Source organism: Falco peregrinus, chromosome 1 (genome assembly GCF_023634155.1).
Source record: "Falco peregrinus isolate bFalPer1 chromosome 1, bFalPer1.pri, whole genome shotgun sequence".
NCBI lineage: Eukaryota > Metazoa > Chordata > Aves > Falconiformes > Falconidae > Falco > Falco peregrinus.
Genome location: NC_073721.1, coordinates 66184861 through 66209649, shown reverse-complemented (window position 1 = coordinate 66209649; position 24789 = coordinate 66184861). Strand labels below are relative to the sequence as shown.

The following is a 24789-nucleotide window of genomic DNA, read 5'->3' as shown; positions in this document are numbered from 1 at the left end:
TGTGCAAATCCTGCTGCAGCCATGCAGCAGGGATAAAGAGGCACAACTTTGGGGCTCCCCATCCTTGTTCTGTGTGACTTAGTGCCCTGCTCTGACAGCTGAAGCTTTAACTGGTCAGATGCCTCTGGCAGCTGGGGACTGCTCTGGCTGCTCCCCTGGCCCTAGCCCACCTCGTTGAGGCTCTCCAGCCAAGTGTGACATTAAGGCTCCTCTAGGTCTCTGCAGGTTTCGCAAGGTTGATTGGGACCAGCGCGTGTCACTCTCGGCCACTTCCTCATCACCATAACTCTGGACTGAATAACAAGAGGCCGAGAATCTGCTAACGCAGGCCCCGGCAGAGCGCCCCATCACTCTCTTTTATTTGCCCTGGAGATTTATGCTGCCTATCTCCCTTCCCTTTGTCCACCAGCCGGGCCCTATAAGTCATGTCCCTGGGCTGACAGGTCACGTGGCTCATGCTGCTGCCCTGTCACAGTGACTGATGCCAGGGGGTGATTAAAAGAGAGGAGGGGTGAGAGGTCAGCAGCAGGCAGCATGATGCGAGCGGGGGGATGTAATTATCACTCCTGTGACATACTGCTGGGGGCTTTCATGGATCGTCACCCGGGCTGGAGGTGGGGAGGGAGGTGCTGGAGCAGGGAGGGGGAGTGGATGGACACAAGGCGAGAGCGGGCACTGGGGTTATGGGAGGCAGGGGCATTCTGGTTTGGGGAGAAACTGGCAAGTGTAAAGCCCAGTATGTGCCCCAAACTGAACTTTTCACCTCTGGAAAGAGAAAAAGGGCATCTGGAGAGCTGCAGGGATCTCTGCTGGGATCAGGAAGCAGCCCTCAGTTTGGAGGGGCTTTTGGCTGCTTTAAAATGTTTTAAGTTCCCTCTGCTGCTGCACCCCAACACTGGCAACAAAACACAGGCAAGAGTGCCTTCAGACATTCAAAAATGTGATGTATGTGTGCTCTGCTGGGGCAATTTGACAGAGAAGTTGGCAGGCTCAGTCCACCCAGTGCTCTGGGCTGACACTGCCCATTTCTCTCGGCGATTCCCCTGCCTGGAGCCTTTTGTGGACAAGAGGAGGCTGTTGTATGAATAGTGTCCCAGATACACCGAGCAGGCTGCATCTTTGAATGTCCCCTTTCTGGCTGAAGGTAGAGATGGTCTTCAGCAGAGCAAAGAATAAGGAAAAAAGTAGATGAAGGGAGACTGAGCGATGCGTATCTCTATCCTGGAGAAGAGGATTCTGGATGGAATGGGAGGACAGCTGTCATAGTCATATAAATGTGAGAAATAATTTAGGTTCTGACAATGGGAAGTTTAAGTATGCTGGCTAGCAGATAGGGGCTGAAGAGGCTAAGAAGATGTTGAGAAATGTCTTAGCAGTGAGTGTAGTCATGAGTGTGGTCAGGCTCCAGCACATCTGAGCTTTGGGGCAAGAACTGAGAAGATCTGTGGGAACATTTCAGAGTTCACTGTTTATGTCTGATGTGACTCTGGTAATTCCAGGTTATCAACGTTTTCCCATGGATTCTGTTTGTGCCTTCCTAAGGCTCTGTCACTTAAACCTGAATTTCTTTTTTGCTGTTCTTCTACCTGGGAAAGACTTAATCGAGGTGTTCCCTAGGCTAGGACTAAGAGCTCACAACTTCCAGTTTCCAAGAGTATACATGGGAGCATTTCCAGTTCCTATGTTTTCAAAGACCTAAACTGTCTTGGTAAGTCACAAATAACATGGGTATCTCTCAGTACAGGCAAGCCTGAAGTTTAGTATTAGGACCTTGGACTATGTGTGGGAAGGTGGTGAAGAACGTAGTACTGTGCTGTTGTGCCCTCAGAATCAAGGGATGCAGGAATGCTCCTGTAGAGTAGGCAAGTGGTCCATCTAGTTCAATATCCAGCCTCTAACAGTGGCTGTCATCAGTGTGTCATGGGGAGGTTCATGAAACAGGCAGATGTGCCCCACCACTACGGTCTTGCCTAAACTTTTGTAGCTGGAGGATGGTGATGGGGACAGCTGTAGCTAGTGCCGCTTACAGCTTTTGATGAGTGTTTTTGACCATACAAGGAATGGCAGCCCTTCAGACTTGGGTGAATATATAAGTCAGAGTTGCTCTGTTCTTCTCTCAGAGGAATAGATGGAACTTCTTGGTGATCCATAGGCCAGGGATGGATGTAGTTTGTTCATGATGCTTCCTGGTTACTAAAAATGAGTGGTTACAGATAATGTCAGAGAAAAAGCTACCTGTGATAAACAAAACGAAACCAATCCAAACCAGACCAAACAAGAAGGAACCAACCAACCTCAGTAGCTTCTCATAGCATTACTATTTCCACATGGGTATTGCTCTAAGGGCAGCCAAAGGAATAATTTATGGTTAGAGGAAAAAAAAAAAAATCACTGAATAAACTAGAGTAAATATTATTCATGCAGTCTGAATTAAAGGATAAGTGTATTCTAAACATTGTCTTTCTCACCAGCACTGGACAGAACTACTGTCACACCTCATTGAAGCTCAAGGGCTCAGGACTTAATTTATCATTAAATTACCTAAACTTAGAAAGAATCACAAAACTCAGCAATATCTGCAGCAGGCAATCTTCAGTCTCAGAGTTATGCATCTTGGCCTTTCATGCAGAGAAAAGGACACAATCCTTCAGATTCTCGGTAGTGTCATGGTACATGTATAGTGGCTCTTCTCAGCTTCATTTTGTCATAGCCATGCTGGGAAGCACAGACAGGACTTGGCTAGTGCCTCATATTATTGTCAGTCATATGCTGGTGTGGCTCCACTGCAGATTTTCGGCTAGGTGCTTATTTTCAGAAGGGACTAAGTGTTGTGGGCAGTTCCTGTCATGGTAGCAAAGTGTCATCATTATATTTGAAGATTCAGGGAAAATACAGCAGGAAGGAATGCTGAAAATTCGTCTAATCCAGCTGTCTTGGTTTCAGCTGGGATAGAGTTAATTTTCTTCTTAGTAGCTGGGTACAGTGTTGTGTTTTGATTTGTTGTGAGAGTAGTGTTGATAACAGATGGTTTTAGTTGTTGCTAGGTAATGTTTATACTAAGTCAAGGACTTTTCAGTTTCTCAGGTCTTGCCACCAAGAAGGCTAAGAGGGGCGCGAGAAACTGGGAGGGGACACAGCTGGGACAGCTGACCCAAACTAGCCAAAGGGATATTCCATACCATGGGATGTCAAGCTGAGTATATAAACTGGGGGGAGTTGGCTGGGGCCTTGGGATCGCTGCCTGGGGGCTAGTTGGGCATTGGTCAATGGGTGGTGAGCAGCTGTATTGTGCATCACTTGGTTTCTTTCCTCCTTTCCCTTTGGATTTTGGTTCCCTCCCCTTCTCCCTCTTTTTTGTTATATTTTTCATAATAATATTTATTTATTGTATTTTGATTATTAAATCATTCTTATCTCAGCCCTCAAGTTTTACATTCCTTCCTGATTCTCCTCCCAATCCCTCTGGTGTGGGGGAGCGAGTGAGCTGTTTAGTGGTACTTAGTTACAGGCTGCGGTTAAACCATGACACCAGCCCAAAGATACTATGTGATTCCTTCCAAATGCTTACCTAACTTGGTCTTTAAGAAAAACTATGGTGCTACCACAGCCTCTCTAATCAAATTATTTCAAGACTTCACTACACACATAGCTAAAAAGTTGTGTAAGCTTTCTAAATCTCTCTTGATGTAGTTTAGGGCTATTTCTCCCACGCTCCAAAGACCCTGCCTCTTCAAAGCAGACTGCTGTATATTTGAAGATTGCCATCGTGTCTCTTTCAGTTGTTTTTTTCTCTAGGCTAAATAAACTCAGTTATAACCTTTTCCCCGCAGGCCAGGTTTTCTAGATCTCTGATCATTCTTGCTTAACTTCCCTGGGACCTTCTGGTTCATCCATTTTCTTCCTTGTTCAGAATGAAACAAGGAAGGGCCAAGAAGACCAGCTCAGGCCTTATTAACATTAAGGAGAGCACAAGGATTAGTTCTTGTACTACAGCCCACTGCCTAGTTTGCTTTGTCACAACAGCTTGGCATGGGGATTTGTCTTCAGCTTGTGACCCACTATTTCTTCCTACATCCATTTCTGTACTGCCGCTACCTGCCTGATTCTTCTCCAGACTCATGATTGTGCTTGCTTATTCAGGCTCAGATGTACTGGAGGAGTATGCTAAGGGAACTTTAGCCCTTCTCCTTTATCACTTCCAAGTACAATATGCATATGATATGTCCTGTGCTGAGGCAACGTGGCTCTGCAAGTCTCTCACCTTTTGTTTAGTTGTATAGTTGCATCTGCTTGTGTTATTCCTACCTGATGTCTGGGTGTGATGCTGTGGCTGATCTGCATCTTCCAGACCTTTTCTGCAGTTTGTCAAGGTCAGTTTGGATTCTCAGCCCATCCTACAATGTTACTTAAATAATCCGTAAATTTATGAGCAAACTCCCTGGTACAGTGTAACCTATAATGATGGGTGACCAACCCCCTGGAAAAAGAGGAAAAGATTATACCTCATCGGGAATCAGCTACAAAAGTTACTGAAATTAGAAGGGCGGGAGCTGAAAAGGATAAACCCCTAACCAGTGTGCTGTCCACTGAGTCAACTCCGATTTGGTGATACTGGAACAGCTGCCTTTTTTAGTGTGGCTTACAGAAATCCTGTCACTTGAAGTACTAAGGACTGAAACTGAATGTGACTGGGGAATGGGAGACCAAGAAAGACAAAGTAGAGAGTTACTTGGGTTAAAAACAGCTATGTGAATCCGTCTGAGACTTTTTGCAACTATTAACTCTAATAAAAAGTTGGATTCCTTTCCCATTAGGGCTACAGGTAGTGGGCAATGGCAGGAAATATTTGGTGAAATGGCAATTTTAAATCAAGGAGGAGTTCCAGATGTGAAATCTGAGCATTTGTGTCAGAAACCTTGGCTGTAGGGCTGTTCTAGGATATTACAGCATATGGACTACAAAGAACTTTTCCATGCCAAACAATTCCGTTGTAATCTTGCATACCAAGTGCAAAATCCCCCTTCTGTCTTCAAGCCCAGGTTTGTTCTTCAAAATGGTTTGGTGAATTCCAAACAGCAAATACAGTTGAGACAATTCAATTAGAATGAACAACCTATCAACGGAGAAATAGGTTAAATATGGCAAATAAAATCTTTACTAGATATTGCTTGCATAGCTTTACAGGGGACTGGAGAGGACAAGCCAAAACAGCTGTTCCTAGTCTTTGCATGAGAGAAGTTTGCTTGAAGAAGGCATTAGGATTCTGTTATTCTGGGCCACAAAAGACAAGAGAAAGGGAAGAATTTACTGGCAATGGTGATGGGAGGCAAAAGGATATGGTGGTAAACAGAGGGACTGGATGGGGACAGGCAGGGAGAATGAGAGCAACAGATAGGAGTGGGAGACACCGTAGGGGTGGGAGCATGGGGGAGGCGGTGGAGTGAGCCAGGAGAAGACAGCGTGACTGTGTCTGATCTACACTGACGAGTACCAATGTTAACTGTCACCTCTCATCTCCAAACTAAATCACACCTGGAATTGGAGGCAGTGAGGAGCTGATAGCCAGCCTTAGAGAGCCGACAAGTCAATCAGAGCGGAGATGCGTGGAGAGACACCAGCTTTATAGGGCTCGGTGCCTTCATTCATTGCAGGATTTACACCTGTCAGCTTCCCAGCGGGGGGAGCACGCTGGGACTCACTTCAGCACCACTTAAAATGGGACAACAGACACATTACTGCAATCACCCTCTGCTCTTCTTTCCTCTGCAGGGTGTGTTTTATATTACAGGGAGCTCAGCTGCTTTTGCTGGTTGCATTTGAAGCTGAACACAATTCCTGCCATGAGGGAAAAGACTGCCTGCATTTCAGGACCTGGAGGGCTGTTCCCCACACTGCTGCAATGCCCCAGACCAAAGCGGCTGGGAGGGCTGTGCAGGGCAGGGCGAAATAACGGGGTAACTGCTCGCAAACCAAAAGGCTTCAGGAGCTGTGTAGGCTGTGCAAACCCATCCCATTATCTGAGTCTGTCATGATATTTATTAGAAAAGGTCAGCAGAGGCCAGACCAAGAGATCAGCCTCCCTGTCTTCTACCCAGCTCTTCTCAAATACCTGCAGTGCTCCATAAAGACTCTCCTCTCCTTTCAAAAGAGCCCCCAGATCAGAACTCTTCCCTGCTGGCTAAATCCTGGGTACCAAAGCTTGTGATACAGGCTTTGAGCTGCCTGATCTCTTAATCCAGCTGTGTGTATTCATTTGAAACTGAAAGCAGGTCCTTTTTGTCGTCTGCTTCTCAGCATTAACTTCTCTTTGATGTAATTCTTGCTTCCGATGCTCTCTCCCTTCATGGGGAAGATTAGTGTGAAATTGGCCTGCTTCTCCAGAGACTGCAGTGTTAAGCCTCCAACACTTGGTCCTTATTGGAAATCCTTAACCCACATCGAGAGGAGGGGGAGAGAAGGAAAATGTAAGAGTCCCAGACTTGACTCTGCCAGAGCTCTGTTGCCCCCATTCCCTTCACTGTTTTGGTACTGGGGAGCATGGATGCTGAAGGAGGTAGGGATGTACTCAGAGTGATGCAGGTATTTTAAAGCAGGGACATAGATGGCATCCTAGCCACTAGGCGTATATCCTTTCAGGTTGAGACGAGAGGATGACAGTGCAGGGGTAATCAGAAGAGACTCTGAGCATGTGAACAGTATGTCCAGGCTGGTCAGTGACACCCACATTTTGGGAATTAAGCCACAAAACTGGTCATTACCAAGCTGCTTTGAGGAAGTAGGCTTGGAGACAGATTGCTTATGCTTGTATGGTGGAGATGGAGTGCAGGAGACCGAAATTCCCTCTTCTCCAGGGAAGGATGTGGCTGCAGGGTTGCACTGTGTTTTATCTGGAGTTTTTGTCTCGTGAGAAGGGCGATGGGCTCAGTGGGGATTAACTTCAGTGAGCTCTAGCACTGCAGCTCCTGGATGTCTGTGCCTTACTCAAATTGCTCATGAGAGTCTCCCTTCCCCACAGTGCAAGGACAACATCCTTTGCTGTCCTTTTCACCCTGCTTCTTGTGCCTGCCTTCCCCCACATGGCTGCTCTCTGCTTATCTTTCACCGTCATATCGTTACATGTTCTTCAACTTTACCCCATCAACCACTTCCACCAGCCCTTGGACCTGCTCCTGCTGCTTCCTACTCCACCAGCCTCTCCTGGCCGCACTGTTCTTTCTGGTGGCTCTTCCCTGCTCCCCATACCCTCAGGTCCTCATATGTGCTGCACTCCAGCCCCACCATTCCCTCCTCCCTGGTCCTGCTCTGTTACCCTTGCTACAAACACACGGTGCCATTATCTCGGGGAAGGGCCTTGAGCACCCCCCTTGGTTTAGCCTTGTGCTTCCTCTCGCTTGGTCGCCCCCCTCCCTTACCCAGGTCTGCAAATCACTCCTTCCCATGTCAGCCAGCAAATTGGTTTATCCTCCCCCCATCCCAGCTTTCATTACCTTGCCGAAATGAAGCGATATCTCCTCGGCGGAGGCTTCCCGTCGCTGCAGCCAGTACCCAAATCATGAGAGCTGGCATAATAAATGAAGACAAAGTGCTGGCGGCCCGGGCCATCTCTCCCACTGCGCCACTAGCCGCTGCCAGCTTCATTATTCGCTTAAGTTGCCGGAGAAAATTACTTAACCCTGACCCGTGTATTAGGGCCCTGTATTAATGCTGCGACAGGCGTCTCTTACAGCAAAGAACAATTTATTAGAGCCGAAACAGGCTGCTTTTCTCTGTCATTTTTCCAATCTGAGCTTTGAACACACATCATTAAACTTGTCTGACTCTCTCCCCTTCTCCATCATTCCTTTTTTATTTTTTTAAACAGAAAGCGCTGTAGAGAATGGAGATTGTTCTGAACTCGCTGAGTACCTCGGACTTTGTCCCCTCCTTTCTCCCCTTATGCTCCTTCCTCCAAACGCATCCCATGTCTCCATCTCTCTCTAATTCACCCTTACTCTCTCCTCTTTGTAGTCACATTTCTGTTTTTCAAACTTCCTACAGAAATTCTCTCATATTCTCTGCTTGCAGCTCCATTTGTTTGCCTGTCCGTTTTTGTACAGGTGTCATGCTCACTTTCACTCCATGAATTTGGCTAATCTCACTTCTTTCTCTGTGCTGAACTGGAGGAAAGATGTTGGGAAGTGCATGATCCCTATGACAGCATAGGGTCTGCCCCACCTTGCCCTGCCCTGGGACTCCAGAGATCATCAGAGCATCTTGGAGTTGCCCTATGAACTGATTTTCAGCACTTTCACCCTCATCCCGTTCTCTCCAAGGGCTTCACCTAACCACTGTTTGGTGCTCTGCATCACCCAGCAGTGCCCAGGCAGTGTGAGCACCAGGAAGGGTTTCAGCAGGACTGGCTCTGTGTGTGTGAGGGAGCTTCCTTCTTACTTGCTGAAATACCTCCACGTGCTTTGGGGGGGGTTCATTTATGCTCTCTGTTTTATAGCTCTCTCGTTATAAGAGCTTGAGTAATGTGTGATACTATAGAAACACGTGGTCAAAATAATCATGCTGTCCTTTTTGAATCCCATGCTGATGGGCCAAACACATAGTGGCAAAGAGGTAAGGTACAGAGTGATGGCCAAGAAATTAATAATACTTAGGAACACTGGTCATTTTAGCTCAGTATCATTGAAGCTGCACAGACTGTCTTGTTTGGTTCCCCACCTTCTCTCTGTTAACTTGCTTATTTCCCCCTCTCTCTTTGTATGCCGTCTATCAACTTCCATGTTTTCTTCTCACTGACCCATTTAATGAAGTGATTGTGTAGCTCTTATATCACTGTAATATTTAAGTTCTGTCTTTCCTTCTTCCCTTTTTTCAGCATTTTCTCCTGTTTGAGAAGCTGTAATCCTCTCTTCTTCTTCCCATCCGTGTTCTTGTGTTACCTCATTCACTGTCCTTGGTTCACTGTCACTACCTGGCTCTTTCTCCCCCAAACACCTCCCCTTTCTCTTCCTTTTACATATTACTGTTGTCCCCTTTCCCAGTTTCATTTCATTCTAGTTGTTATAATTGATGCTTCAGAGCTATACTCTGGGGTGGATTTAGTGGGAGGCTGGCCATGCAGTCTCTCCCCTTTTCTGCTTCATGATGGGCTGCACAAAAAGAGAGAAAGAGAATGAGAAGCAGCCATACAAGCTCTTCCTCAGACCTCACTGCTGTAGCTTTGCAAAGCTGGTGGCAGAATACTGTCTGAGACAGAAAACAGCTAGTTGTAGAGGCTTTTGCAAATGCCTGATCATTTTTGGTTTGACATGCAAGGTCTGGACTTCTCCCCTTGAAGGCAACCTGTGCTGTGTGAGTGCAGACAATAGCTCAGACCAGGTACCCAAAGCTGGAGGCTACCAGCCTGCAGTAGCCTCTGTGGAGCTCTCGGTTGTTTAAGGCTCGGTGAGAGGGCATTTGTGTTCAACAGCCCAGGACTGAGTGTTTAGTCCCTGGGTCAGGTTGCCTATCATGTATTTTGTCTCCAGAACCCCTCCAACCAGAGGTCAGATTAGCTGAGGGGCTGGCATGAAGCATATGTTGGTCTTATTATCAATTTTATTAGACCAGAGCTATCTATTAATATGGGATCTTCCTCTACTCATTAGCTGACTGGTGATACTAGAAAATCAAGGCTGAGCCCTCAGCATCTTTAGAGGAAGATGACGTGAGTAACCCCAACACACAAAGTATTTATGACAAGTGTCCTTCTCAGTTTCCATTTTACTGGTGATTTGCAAGAAATGGACACTTTGTTTCAGAGGAAAGGCTAAATATAGAGACTCACAAACCATTCTGGCTTCAAAGATTTCCAAGTCTGGCTTTGGGCCTGCTCTTAACCGTCTGTTAACGGTTTGCTCTTTGCCAGTAATTGTCCCATGGGGATAAGTGAATGAAGAGAAATTGCTAAGGCTTGAATGGATCTTGGTGACCACTCTGCCCTCCAGCCAGCTTTCCAAAGGGCCACGTATGCCTGGACGTGTCCTCTACTTGTCAGCAATGAAACTTGGTGCTAAATGGGAGGCCTTGCCTTGTGCGGAGGGTCTGCTTCTGTCTGGATCTCCCGGAGGAGCTGGAGATTACTGGAGCTCAACTCATGGTCATGGGTAGATAGGATTAGGCTAAGAAGAGGCAGGAGATCTGCCTGGGGTGGGAGTTAGGAGAGGTTGTTTGTACTACTTTATGCAGAACTCCATACACTGTGACGACAGTAAGCACTTCTGTCTGCCTTCATTTTCTCCTGCATGATCTAGATGAGAAGTATTTCTGTTTTCACATCAATTTATTGCAAGTACTGTGCTGGATTGAGTTTCCTGCAGTCTGTAGAGTGAGACAATCTGCCCCTCATCCCAGATCTAGAGGAATGACTTTAGTCAAAGGAAGGGGAGAGTTGAGTCCACATTTTTTTCAGTCTGTGGGTGCTCAGCTCTCTGTTGCAGCTTTGCTCTCCAGTATGGACCTTGCCAAAGACCCCTTTGTCATCTCAGAATAGGATTTTTGACAGTCTTAAGTACAGCAATGGCAACAGACTAACAACAAAAAAATCTTAATAACTAAAGCATTAACTGATATTAACCACGGGATTAATGGGTTAGATAGAGTACTCTGATTTAGTAGAATCTTTATTATCTTCCTGCCCACTGCAAATTTTTCTGGGATGTCAAAGGTTTATATTGAAAAAAGAAGAAAAATTAAAGTGATGGAGTTCATTACATCATTCACATGCAAGGTAGGAGAAATTCAACTTCTTATCCTAGTCCCATTCCTTAATGTTTATGCAGGCTGGATGAATTCTCAAGGCTGCTTACCTTCCCAAAGAGGGAGAAAGTTATTTCTAGCAATGTCAGGAATCAAGGGGATTCTGTAGCTATTTGTCAGGGGAGTGATTGTGAGCTGAAGGACAACAAATTCATGAAGACATAAACAAGGTGCATGAGATGGCTTGGGGGCTGGTGGGCTGTATCGCAGCAGTGATACCTCTGAAATAGGGGAAATATCTCAGACGGAGACATCCATGGGAAAAGTGGTGCAAAAGCTGGATCATAGTACAGTCTGGGGTAGTTTTCTTCCATTTGTATGTCATTTCTGTGAGAGAGACAGTCAGGGGTCCTAGTTTTTAGCCACCTGTTGAGGAATCAGATAATGAGAGAGACTGAATAGCTATGCCTGACCTCCCCACACAGCTGGGAGGGAGGCCAACACTTTTGTGCATCTTCTTCTTTGGCAGTTGGGGAAAGGTGTTTAAGATGAGCTGTCAGCTGGACCTTTAGGAGCTGAACAACTCTGGTGGGCTTTTGGTTATGAGTATGCAGGCTCTGGCACCACATAAAGCATCTCTCCAGTCACTAAAACTGCTGATCTTTGGAATTTCTTCATTGCTTTTTCCTCAGATGTGGGTAGGGGGGTCACTGGGGCTGACAGGGAGAGGGGTGGAGGAGATGGCAGTGAGGGTGAGATGGGATGGTTGGTTGATGCGGCTGCCCTTCTGCTGGGAGTCCCTCCCGAATTCCATGCCACTCTCCTGCTTAGCCTGATAGCTCCTCCAAGTTCTCTAATCACCTTCTTGCTGTAATGAGCCTCTCATCTCACTGATGGAAATCAGGGTATTTGGTTATGAAAGGGACACTGTTAATAACACGATCTCTCTCTTCCCCACTCCATCCCCCACTCCCCCCCGCCAGCTCCCCTCCCAGCTCTCCACACAATTCTCTCAATTAACGATAGGCAGAAATTAATTTTTCCCCTGGACTGAAACAATTGCTTGGCGGAGGATTGCCAGCTCGCTCCAGATAGGGACCTTTCCCAGCAGGGCCCAGAGAAAGGAGGAGAGACCGAGGTGATAAGCAGGGCCCTATCAGCAGCCACAGGACGCAGTAATACAAATGTTATCCTTAGAAATGTATTTAAAGAGGATATGTTTATAATTCGAAGGGGATTGTCAGGCTGCTCCCCTCCCCCTCCCTGCAGATCCACGCTTGCTGCCGTCTTCTTTACCATGAAGTGCTCTCAACCCTCCGAAAGGCTTGGCAATGTCAGCACCGCAGGCCCCCCTGGCCACAGCACAGGGGAGGAGGAGGGGGGTACCTGGGTGCAGTGCTGGGAACGGCCAAGGAAGGCCACAGCACCCAGCACAGAAAAGCCAGGGAAGGCAGCAAGCAGGATCTGCTCAAGGGGCAGGGGCTTGCAGCAGGTCTGCTTGGGTCTCCAGCAACAAGAGGCAAGGGCCAGGTAAATACACTCTGCAGAAAGAAAGTGGTGGTAGGAGCAATGAGCGAGTGCGTGGAGATAAGGGAGGAGAGCCCTAGCTGTAGGCTGGTCTGGAGGGCAGGGGGAGGTTAAGTGCAGCATAAGGCAGGGATCTGTCTGCTGTTGCATGCAGCTGTGTTCCAGTCACACTTGTGACAAAAAATGCTGTCCTCTTTGTTGCTTTCTACACATTGATGGAACACGTATGCATAATAGCTCCATGTTTAAAAATAAGCTGCCCAGCCCAACCTATGGGTGCCAGCCAACTTTCAGGGCTACTCCAACGAGCATGCCCCTGGCTGAAACACCCAGCCTGGTTCACACATCCAGTGAGTAGAGCACCTTCATCTTCCCCTTGAATAAGGAACAACAATGCATCCAATGAGGCCTTCTGGCAACCCCTGCTTGCTTAATTTGTACAGACTTGTGACATGCCCTGCAGCCCTATATTATATAGACCTGCTGCTCTTTGTACCAGTTGATCTCACTGCAACGGGCAGATAATCACAACATGCAGGGACAGCAGGAGAGAAGCAAGGGACTCCGCAGAAAACCTTAAGGAAGCAAACCCTGCAATCATAACTGCAAAAGGCATCATTCCATCCTCCTTGAGGCTTCACCAGTCCTTCTGGGTGATTCCCACTTGACTGTGCTGGCTTGCTTTGAGGCCTATAGCTTTTGAAACACTGCTTGTTCTTGCTGAGGGTGAGCTAGCACTCAGTGTCTGCCACCTGAAATTAACATCCACGATGTTCCAGCCCTCATCAGCATCACTGCTGCCACTGCCAGTTCTCTGCTGTCCATGGAGAATGTGTTTCTTTCCTGAACATCAAAGCATCCTCAGGGGATTTAGTTGGGTCCCTGAGGCTGGCTGGGAGACAGCTGAGTGCCCCTCTGGGTGGCTCAGAGGCCACTGTTACACCAGCAATGGCAGGTAGACAGGCACTGTAGTAAGAATGCAGACCATTCCGCTCCTATAGAAGTCCTTGATCTATTGACAAATTAAGCAAAATTGTCAAATAAAATGAGATAGATAAGAGATGAGTAGTTTCATGACCAGACTCTCAGTTGCAAGACCAAGGAGGTTCTTGTAATTTGTTTAGTGATTCTTCAGTTCCTGCCTTGCTTGTGCTCAGTTTCTCTTTTTATTTAGTTCTTGCTTCCAAGTTACAGCATTATTAATGTCTTGCTTGCCATATTTAAATATCTTTTCTGTGGAAGAATCCAAGTAAAACTGATTTATCTTAATTTTTAAAATTTCTTTCCTGAAGAACTTTGCTTCTGTAATGCCTTGTTTTTTGCCTGTCACAGTAATAATCATGTTAGGTTTATATTGCCTCACACCTATATTTACAATGTACTCTCCATAGCAGTCAGGAATTTGACTTGGCCATGTCAGCAGGAGTGGCACCTTGTCACAAGTTGTGACCATGTACCTCACACATGGTCATTGCTCAGCCAGCTGCTAGCAGCCACAAAGTCCCCATGAATCCTGACTGAGGTAGGCTCTGCACCTCTGTTCAGTGCTCAGTACACAATACTGGAAAGAATGTGGCCCTGGTGCACCATGTTTCACAAATCTCCTGGCTCCCCTCCCTTCATTCTGTCTCCACCATGCAGACTTTGCCCGTTCTCTTCCAGATGTGTGATGGCAGGCAAGCAGTCCCAGAAGGTATGGAGCATCTCCGTGAAAGGCATGGCAGCAAGGATGGAGGAGGTGGTTTGGTAGCCCCTGCTGGCCTGCCAGCGCAGGGCAGCAGTGTTAGACCAGAGAAGATCTGATTCAGTGAGTCTAAAGAAAAGATGCATGTTTTAAAATAAAAAAATAATTTATTACTGTTAAGTGTGAAAATCTCTTCCATTTGCTGTGTGCAAGTGAAGTTTTTTGGCCTCATGCAGAGATGCTGTGGGAAAACAGTAAGTCCTAAAAGCCAGCCCACATTTAAAAGGACTAGCTTGACCCACTGGGTGATTAAAATGCAACATTTACAGACGGGCCAGCCCCACTTTCTATATTATTTCAAGTTCATAGCTAGAAAGTTCTATTAGACATCTCCCCAGAGTGTACTAGGGTCACTGGAAATTAAGCACAGGTCTGTCACAGGACACTGAAATGCAGGTCATCTCTAATTCTTGGGATTATCAGAAATCTTTCAAAGTCCACATTAAATCTACACCAAAGATGCTGGTGGCAGATTACTCAGAGGAACATAAAAGTAGACCTGAGTTTCGCTTCACCCTCAAAGACAGCTGAGAACCAGAGTGTATTAGGCAAACACCAGCTGATGCTGGTAAAACAGCAACCAGAAATAAACTGACCCTTTCTGTCCCACAGCCATTGGCAAGAATCCCGATGTTGGGCTGAGAAAGAGCATTGACTGTAGAGAAAAAACATAGCTACTACCATGTCCCGTAAAAGAATGCAGACAGGATATCTGCCCTGCAAATGACAGCAAGGCACCAGCAAATAAACCCACCGTATTTCAGTGGTTTTCTCTCTTCCCCCCTCCTGCGCTGGCTCCCTCAGCAGTTTGGTTTCTCCTCCGGTTCCCAGCGCTGCCAGACAACTGTCTCAGATCAACCTGCAGCAGTACTGATGGTGTTGTGGTAACCTCTGTCACAGGTGAGCTTGTGGGGACTCCTGCTTCCAGGGCCATGGGAGTCACTAATTTGAACTGTGGCTGGCTCCTTCGGCAACACCTGTGGAATAACACTAAGGTGTGAAGCTGGGGTGGGACCATTGTGTGAAGGAAGGTCACAGAGCTGTCTCTGCAGTTGTCTGGTGAGCTTGAGCTCCTGTATTGTAGTTTCAGCGTTCTCTTCATGCCGTTCATTCCCTTCCCTCAGCATCTCTCACTGCTGCCAATCTAATAATCCTCAGTGAGGTTATGGAGCCACCTATGCTGGTGATAGTAGTACTTGTCCCCTTTTTCCTCATATTTGGTAGTAATAAAATATTCTTAACTGGTAGTGGTATGCCCAGCTACCCTACCCAGAAAGGACTGAGGTTACTACTAGAAGGCAAGATCAGTTGCATGGCCTTTACTAGCAGCAGTTCCCGTGAAGCCAGAGACACAAAACGTTAGGAAGAGAAGCTAAGATTTGTGAGCGTGTTGGCTATGGTGGCACTGTCCTTCCTAGCCATGTTCTTGGGGCTGATATTCCCTGATTGTACCCCACACACATGGCTGCAGCTTGTGTGATGGCCTCCTCCCCTCCCTGCCATCTTCATCTATCTTTGGGCTGGGCTGGGCTGTCCACGCTGAGCCAGCTCGGTGGCAGTCACCTCACAGAGATGTCCACTCTCTGTGTGCAGTTGGTGCTTCAGGTGCTGTTTAAGCTTGGACGGTGTTGGCAGTTGGGAAGCTGGGCTTTGAAGGTGTCTGAGGGAGCATTCTTAGAAGAGAAGTAGACACAGCCTGTTGGTCACACCAAGATGCGGTGGGGTTTTTTAGCAAAGACACACAGAGGTCTCTCCCTCTGGCCCATGTATACCTGTTTCTGGTAAGGGCTGGATCTCGGAGCCAGGGTGCATCCCACCAAACCCACCCAGCTTGACCAAGCCGACAGCCTGAGCCTCTCCAAGGCACAGCTCGGCAGCCAAAGCCTTCAGCAACTCCTTCCGGGTGTTGGGGTGGGAGGGAAGCGTGGCGGTACAGCCTTGTCCACCATGCACTTCTTCACTCCCTCCCTTTCAGCCCTGTCCTTTCTCAATACCCAGGAAAGATTAACTCCTCTCCGTGCACCAGAGAAAGTTATTATCATTAATGAAGAATTAAAAGGGAGCGATTAATAAAGGGCCCTTATCTGGCAGAGAGGAGGAGGCTGGACAATGGGAGGAAGATGGAGAAAATGAAAAACAATAAATATGAAGCGTAAAAGGAGGCGAGCACTGCTCCCACTTGTTAGATCGCAGCTGCATCTCCTGAGGGGGGAAGGCTCCAAATTGCTAATTACTGCCTCTGAAAAGACCTCGCTCTGATATGTTTTCTGCTGAAAGGTTCCCATTAATGAAGCAGCGATGATGCCGTTTCCCTTTGACTTGCCTTCAATTCCCTCCCTGAGCTTCCTCCCAAGCCGGGAACAATGAGGCCCTGGGAGCTGGCGGCTCCCACAGGCCTCGCAGAGACTAGGCCGGGGGCAGCCGAGTGAGGGGAGCCGAGCCGGCTGTGAAATATGGAGGGGGGAGATAAGGCAAAGACAGAGGAAAGAGGCTCACTCCCAGGAGCCCAGGGAAAATTTGCAGTTATTATGAAGGAGATGAGACAGATTAAAAGCCCTTGTGTTCTGCGCTGCCCTTTTATTTAGTGGCTTCATCTCCGAGATGAAAGAAGTTGGAAATGACTTTCTCTGCGTTTTGCTGCAAGAAGCTTCACGGCACATTTTTTGACTTTATTCCTCCCTTTGTCTCTTGTCCCCTTTCTGTCTCTCTTTTTCCTTTTAACCCCTGGAAGGTTTCGCTGAGAAGCACCATGGGACCAGGCAGAGCATTTGCTGGGGTACAGCAGTGACCCCTCTGCTCTCCCCGTCCTGCTGGGCTGTCCCTCTGCGGCTGCCCGCTGGAGAGGGAGCTGGGCCATGGCACTGCCACGCCGCGCTGCCAGCAACCAGCCCAGCTTCCCCTCCTGGTCACCTCCAAAACGTCCCTCACTGCTAACATCTCCTCTCCCATCTCCAGGTCCAGCAACAGTTCAGCACTGGAGACCACAGCCTCTGGGCAGCAAAGAGAAACCTGCACGTACAATGCCCAGTGACCGATAACACTCCAGTTGGGTAAGAGTGCTGAACATTTTGAATCCCTTGAGCATTTCAAAAGCAAAACTCGTGCTGAGGAGACAGGCCAGTTCACTTTGTCCATGCTGGGAACCTGCAAACTGTGCAGAGAGTAAATAATTTGCCAGGGACGTGGGATGGAGTTGAGTGCAGGCAAGGATTCAAAATTTATGGTCACTGGCCCGTGTCAGAGTGAACCTTGTAAGACAGGACATAAATACCACAAACTGCTCAAAACCAGTTTGGCACAACTGCTTCGTTACATTTTTCCAACTCCTGTTCCCAGTTTTCTGATTTTTCCCTGTACACATCAATGCTCCTTTGCCGCACCCTTTTAGTTCTTGGGACTCTAGCAGCTGCAAAAGCAGCTTCACCCTGTCTTTCCCTTTTGCCCTATCCCTGTCCCAGAAAACCAACCCCATACACCAGGCTGTTGCCTTTACTCAAGCCAAACACTGCCAACATCTGCTGAAATTTCTTTAGAAGTGTTGAAAATGGCAAAAAAATTGCATAGGTAAAGTGCAGATTATACCAGTTGCAAAACAGTGTGTTGACCAACAGAAACAGCAGAGAACTAGTTGGGAAAATGAAGGGAAAAAAAGACAAATTAGAGTGGGCATCTGCTGCCATCTCCCCAGGACATCCGAACGCAGGATTTCTTGTACACAATTGTTTGTCTGATTTGTTATCCTGCCTGGAACAGCAGCCAGTACCCAGTGCTTGAAATGAAGGGGTAAGAAGCTCTGAAGTGGATGTTTACAGAATAACCTTCCCATCAGGGGAGTTTCTTTCTAACCCAGACATTTTGTAGCTGTTTTATATCCTGAAGCATGAAAAAGGATTGCAGCAGTGAAACAGGATTAGATTTTAGGAGGGATTGGCTCTCAGATCTGAGAGTAAAAAGAAAACTCCTGTATTGCAAATAGGAAACTGGCAGGGAAGACAAAATACTGCAGGCAAGTAGGGTAGTTACTGTCACAGAAAGAGTTAAAAAGACAAAAGGACAGAATTTTACAGACAAATTGGTGAGCAGAAAGTAACTTAAATGAAGTCAGCTATTGGAAGAGTGGCATAAAAATGATCTACCTAATGACCGTTTTTCTTCTTTTAATATTTCTTTTCCAAGGAAATGTCTCAGAGAACTAAAAGGTAATGAAAATGTTAACGTGACAGCTCAGACCAACATAAAGGACTAGTTAGAGAAACGACATGTAGAAAGCTCAGTGAAGCAAAACTACAGCTATCGTATTGGGGTGTAGGAATCAACAGCAAACTCAAGGTTTTGGTGGTTTTTGAAGTATCTTGACAAACTAGGGAGGGTGCCAGAGGACTGAGGAAAAGCAAGCGCTGTACTGGTCTTTTTTTTTTTTTTTTTGGGGGGGGTGGTGGTGGTGGGGGAGCAGGGGGGAAGCAGTGATCCTGGCAATTATCACCCTTTCAGAGTAACTTCTGATCCTGGTGACACGATGGAATAGAGGCACAAAAAAAAAGTATGTAAAAATCAAAGGATAAAAGGTCTATGAGCAATAAGCAGCAGTATAGATTTATAGAGAACAAATTATGTCAGACAAACCTGATTATTTCCTTTGATTGAATTTACAAAATTAGTGAAGAGGATGCCACGAACATAATGTATCTGGGCTTTGGCAAAGCATTTGGTACGTTGCCTGGTAAAATGTCACTTGAAAAATGAAGCAGTATGGGCTTGAATGTGAATACAGCCACCTGGGTTAAAAGAACCCAAACTAACACAAAACCCCAAACAAACGAAAAAAAAAGCCACCCCCCCCCAAATAACAAAAAAAACCCCAACAACAAACCACATTACGATGAGAAATAAAAGGGAATGCTAAGCAAAAGTGGACGGTGGCAGGGTCACAGCTGGCGTTACTCTGATGGCTGCGGGTGGCGTGTGAAATGGGCAGGATGACAGGAGAGGTGCGAGGCTTGAGGAGGGGGGAACACCGCCGTGAGGTTTACTTGAGGAGATGCGTAATTTCCACCCTGATGTACGCAATTAGGGTGCCGCAGCCAGACGGCGGAGTTTGTGCTCCGAGTTCACCGGCTGCCTATTGAACAGCCCCGGCCAGACCCCCGGGCAGCTGAAGGGCGAGGGCCCGCCAGGGCGGCCCCGCCGGCCGGTGACCGCCTGTCCCGGCGCCCACGGCGGGGCGCGGCAGGAGGGCCGGGCCCGAGGGGCGGGTGCGGCGGCGGGGGCTGGCCCGGCCGTGGGGCCGCTGCGCCGCTCCGGACCCGCCCCTCAGGCGGGGCGGGCGGGGAGGAAGTGGCCCGGGGAGGCCGGAAGCGCCGCTGACGCGGGGCTGGCGGAGCGGGGCGCTGGCCGGTGAGCGGGGCCGGGGGGAGGCCCGGCGCGGGGCGGCGGGGCCGTGGGGGCGGCGGCGGGGGGGCGGGGGGTGTCCGGCGGAAGCACCGGCTTCTCCTCGGGGGAGGGAGACGCTGTGGCCGGCTCCCTGAGGGCGCTCGGAGTAGGGGGGCGGCCTGCCGGCTGCAGGTGCTTCACCGGGGTGGGGGCGCGGTGTCTCTGAGCGCGGTGGGGGGTGGGGGGAGGGGTCCCGCCGGCGCCGCCGCCGCAAGGCGCGGGTGAGGGATCTGGCCAGCGCTCCGGGACTGGCACGCTGACAGCCCTGTGGTGGGAGGGGTGGGATTTTTTGGCAGTAGGAGCTGGGACTCGGTCTCATACGCACAGGGTCCCGCGCGACTTGTTTTGCTCTTGGAAGTGGCGCTGGCTTGCAAACTGTCTGCTTTACCGCCTGTTTTACTCTCAGCTTTGCTGCTTTTCTACTTTTTGGAAGACTCGATCTGTTTGCCGGGCAGGCTAACCCTTCTCTGTGGCTTACCGACAGCAGGTAGTGAACTAGTTGCAGGCTGTCATACCCTTAAGATGTGTAACAGCGTGTGTTGCTGTAATGCAAAAGATGCAACCTTAAGGCCTTTTCAGACACAGAGCACTTGACCCAACTGCTGCAGGAGCGAGATCTTTGCTACCATGGTTAGAAGAGGGATTTAACCCTTGCAAAAGGAAGGAGTGAGTGTTAGCCCAAGAAGCAGCAGTTGTCCCGCATTGGGTTCACCTAAGCAACTCCAAAGTAAGTGTGTGACTTAGTTAACGTGACAAAAGCTGTAGCATACCGTAGTCTAGTGATGTGTTGGCACTTACGTCTGGTGGTAATTGTTTGTTGTTATTTTTAGTAGTCATTGCCAATGGATGAACTGGTGCATGACTTGGCCTCAGCCTTAGAGCAGACTTCAGAACAAAACAAGCTGGATGAACTATGGGAAGAGATGGCCCTAAGCCCACGGCAGCAGCGACGTCAGCTTCGCAAGAGACGGGGTCGTAAACGACGCTCAGACTTCACACATCAGGCAGAGCATGCCTGCTGCTACAGTGAGGCCTCAGAGTCAAGCTTGGACGAAGCTGTCAAGGATTGCCGTGAAGTGCTGACAGCCAATTTCAGTGACTCTGATGACATGGCAGTGGTGAAACGACACCCAGCTCTTAGTGCCACCCTGAGGAGCAAGCAACACTCATGGCATGAGTCAGACTCCTTTACAGAGAATGCACCCTGCCGACCTCTCAGACGCCGACGGAAAGTCAAACGTGTGACATCAGAGGTAGCTGCCAGTCTCCAGCAAAAGCTCAGGGTGTCAGAGTGGAACTATGAGAGGGGCTGCAGGTTCAAGTCAGCCAAGAAACAGCGTCTTTCACGCTGGAAAGAAAATGCCCCTTGGACATCCTCCAGTCATGGCCTTTGTGAATCAGGAGAGAACAGGCCCTTCCTTAGCAAAGGGGGAAGGAAGGAGCGGATGGAGTGTGAAGCTGGTGAACAGAAGCAGGGCTCTGATGAAAACATGTCGGAATGGTGAGATTTGGGTTTCTTCCTTGTGCTAGTCAGATGGCTTCCTTGTGCTACAGCTGCTTGTAAATCCTATACCTTGCTTTTAGAGGTTCTTATCAAAATTATTCAGCGCTGTTCTCTTTTTGAAGAGGAGAAATATCTCAGCTACTTCTAAACTGTAGACTTTTTCCAAGTCTTTCTTGTCTATGCTGTACTGATGACCCAAACAGCTTCCTTGAAAAGTTGGCAAGCTGATAACGTTTCTGGCTTCTGTTACACAAGGAGCCCTCTGCAATGTCTGTGGCTGGGCAGCTAAAGTGACATACTGGTGTCCTGAGGTTTGGAGAGTTAATCCACCGTTGGCACTTGTGTTGTGTGATTGATAGGAACTTATCTCAGTTTCTTGTTTTTAGAATTTACCATAAGTAGTAACAGAGAACAGATCAGATTGCCCATCCTGACCGCTAGCCCTCTGTGCATGTGCTGTGTGAACCTCAGTCAGAACATCTTGTTTGCAGTTCTGCATCTCTGCTCTGGATCTGGAATAAGGTCCTTAAAGGCTAGCTATGAGGAAAACGTGGCGAGACGATAAAGAAGTTTGGGGAAACTTACATTAATTACAGGATGAGCCTGTGCAAACAATGGAGTCTGGCATGTCTTCGTGTCCAGTTTTGGAGAACTTTGAATTTGTGGCAGAATCTCATACAGGGGATGAAAATGAGATATGTAAATGTCATGGTCTGAACTTTTGTGTCACTCTTGGGAAGTTTTCCCCTTGACTGTGAATTTTATTCCTTGTATACCCAAACTGTAGAAAGTTTGGGGTAATAAAACCGCTTCTGTACAGAGAGATTTTTCAGGTTAGAAAAGAACTGCTGAGAATCAAATGGAGGAGATTTGTTAATGAATGGCATAGTGAATAGGGTTATTTATTTGCTAGTTATCATTGTGTAAGAATCAGGAGACACTGAGGAAACATTTAAAATGAAAAAGAAAGAGTATTCTTTTTTCATGAAACGTGAGGTTCGGATTTCTACTTTGGGACATTCTGGAAGGCAGAATCTGGAGATTTATCAGGGGCTGTTAAGCATTACAGCCCAGATGGATGATCGGCTCAGGAAGTCCTTTAACTGCTGACTGCTAGAAGCTGGAGGAATATACAGAGGAAACAGTTGGTCTGTATTTGTCATGCTCTCCTGCTCTTTCCTCAAGTATCCACTGTAATAGGTGCTATCAAACAGTGGACAGTGGATTTGGAAAGTGTAAGTGTTTGATCCAGTATAATTGTTCATATGTTGAGTTCATTTAAGTGTTCTGGATGTCTAGCTCCTGCAGTTTGTCAGGGTGGGCAGGTGGCACTTGGTTATGGAGAGCTTTGTGGATAGTAGGTGGAAGTGCAAACTTCTCAAGGGTATTTTCTGGGAGACTGTGTAAAGCATAGGTTGTAATACATCCTCACTGTCCTGATCCAGGGGACTGCTATTGTGTTTTTACTGAATTGGTATGATTTGTGTCATACTGATACAGTAAAATCGGTAAGATACAGGTTGGAAGTAGCAAAAAAGTGGTCATTTCCCCCTGCCCCTCTTAAAAAGTGGCTATTGTTTGCTTAAAAAGTGTGTGTGAAGTGGGCCTTTTCAAGAGACTAATGAATGCTTTTTTGCTACTAGTTGTGAAAAGTGCTTTTATCTTTTCAGAGCTATGTGCTGGTAGTCCAGGAGAAGGAATGTGCTGAGTAGCCCCTGAATGTTGCATGTTAGTGATGATGGACTGAGAGATACCCTTACCTGATGTGGCAGTGATAGACAGTGTTCCTTGAGGATTTTTTCACCCAGTCAAAGTGCGTTCCATCATGTCAGACTTGAACTTAAACCAACAGGCTTTCATCCAGCCTTTATTTGTGCTAGCCTTTGAAAGAGTAAATAAACAGCTTTGTCTGGACTGTTACTTGAGGACCATGCTGGGAGATTGCTTTGTTCTCAGTTGTCCCTTGCTCTCAAGCTAATTATTGTGCGAGTGTCTGCATCAAATGTCATTTACCATCTGCTGCCAATCCTTGGGATTCTCTTTGGAAAGCCAGGGGTTGGAATATTTGACCTCTCCGACACCACATGTGTGATCTGTGCTGTGACTCACTAGGGAGGGTCAAAGTTGGAGAGACAAATACATAAACCCCTCTTCACTGCAGAATATCCCTCATGGCAGTGAAGGATCATGCTTTAGTCTCCGCTGCTCTAAATATAGCCCTTCACTGCAAGCAGCAGAGTGAAACTGGCTGTGCTTACCTCGCTCTTGCTGTGCTGTAGCTGTTTTTTCTGGTACTGTAAGAGAAGTACTTTGCACAGATGTATGACAAGGTCATATCCTGAGGAAGGAAGAAGAAAATCGGATGCCTAGGAGAGCAAGTGGTATGGTTGTCATCACAAGCTGATGAGAGGGTAAATGACTGATAAGGCTTGTGGCACTTGGAAGCAGTCTGTGGTGATCTGGTGGCTTAAGAAATGCTTTGGTACTGAATTGGTTCCACTACTGTTCATCCCTCTGGCAGTGGGAGTGTCACGAAACTAATGTGTTTTTAGGCAAACTAAGTTGTATATTCAGAACTTTTTCTTTTCTTTTTTCACCTTCTTTTTCCTCCCCTCCATTGACATTTGCTTTTCTTTTTTTATGTAGGAATGAATCTCTGTAAATGCTAAAACATCCAGCATTTTCTCTGCTTTCTAGAAGGTGCCTTATCCGAAGTCAGATCAAAAACCTACTGTATTCAGTAGATAAACTCCATTCCCTGAGAACGCTTTGTATATGGATCCTTAATGAGGAGGTAGTTTTCATAGTCTGCTTGTGGGACTGTGCCCAGTCGTTTGCTGGGTGAAGATGTGCTGCAGTATTATGATTCAAAGTGCGTGTGAAATGAAATCTTTGAAATTGTTTGCCAAACATAGCAAGAGATGAGCTTCAGAGAAGGAAGCATGTGCAGGAACATGAAAAGTTCCGATGGTTGTGCTAAATCGGGTAATGACATGACTCAGAGCCTAATCTGTAAATGATTGTAGAAACAACAGAGGAAGCAAGTGGTCTTAGTTTAAGTAGCCATTTGTATATTTGTACAAAGGTGACAATTAACTGCTAAGACTGTTGGAAGTAACGTGCCCTTCTGTCCCTTAATTCTTTGAGGTAGCCTGCAGCCGTAATAAAGCAAAGGCAAAAGAGGGTGCTGAAGTTTTTTTTCTCTTGTTGGTTTAAGCCGAGCACTCCCAGAATGGTCTGGGTTTGGCTTGAGGGCAGAACAAACCGTAGTACAAGAGCTGTCTGAAAAATCACTTTGAATGATGTGCTTACTAGTGAGAGATGTGAGGTTTTCCTAATCTGCTGAAGTGCCATAACTCTTAACGTGACTTTTCAAACTGGCAGTTGTACTGACCCACCAGTGCCATGTGACTTCACTGGCTTGATGCTGATGTGTTTGTTGTGGTTTAACCTGGATAGCAGCTAAGCCCCACACAGCCGCCTCTCTCACTCCCCTGCAGTGGGATGAGGGAGAGAATCGGAAGAGTAAAAGTGAGAAAACTTGTGCCTTAAGTCGGTTTCATAGGTAAAGCAAAAGCTATGCATGCAAAGCAAAGCACAATTTGTTCGCTGCTTCCCATCTGTAGGCAGAAGTTTAGCCTTTTCCAGGACAGCAGGGCTCAGTCGTGTACTGCTTGGGAAGACAAACACCGTAACTCCAAATTTCCCCCTTTTCCTCCACCTTTCCCTCAGCTTTTGTGACTGAGTATGATGTCCTATGGTGTGGGATATCCCTGAGATCAGTTAAGGTCAGCTGTCCTGGCTGAATCCCCTCCCAGCTTTGTGTGCACCCCCAGCCTACTCACTGGCAGGGCAG

General features: G+C 47.4%; 1 protein-coding gene across 11 annotated transcripts in view; it reads left to right on the top strand.

Moving 5' to 3' along the window:
* The first annotated feature begins 19324 nt into the window (after positions 1-19324).
* The window catches only part of GPATCH2L (G-patch domain containing 2 like), a 60610-nt gene continuing 55145 nt past the window's right edge, over positions 19325-24789 (top strand). For 9 of the 11 annotated variants that reach the window (XR_008748405.1, XM_055811716.1, XM_055811651.1 and 6 more), the window contains exons 1-3: positions 19330-19393; positions 19836-20156; positions 20260-20930. Coding sequence is in view for 10 of the 11 variants with exons in the window: in XM_055811716.1 (XP_055667691.1) it covers positions 20272-20930 (659 nt within the window). In the remaining variant the exon portion in view is untranslated. Of the gene's footprint in view, positions 19394-19835; positions 20157-20259; positions 20931-24789 lie in introns of all 11 variants that reach the window. The other 2 variants (XM_055811579.1, XM_055811524.1) reach the window with 2 other exon arrangements.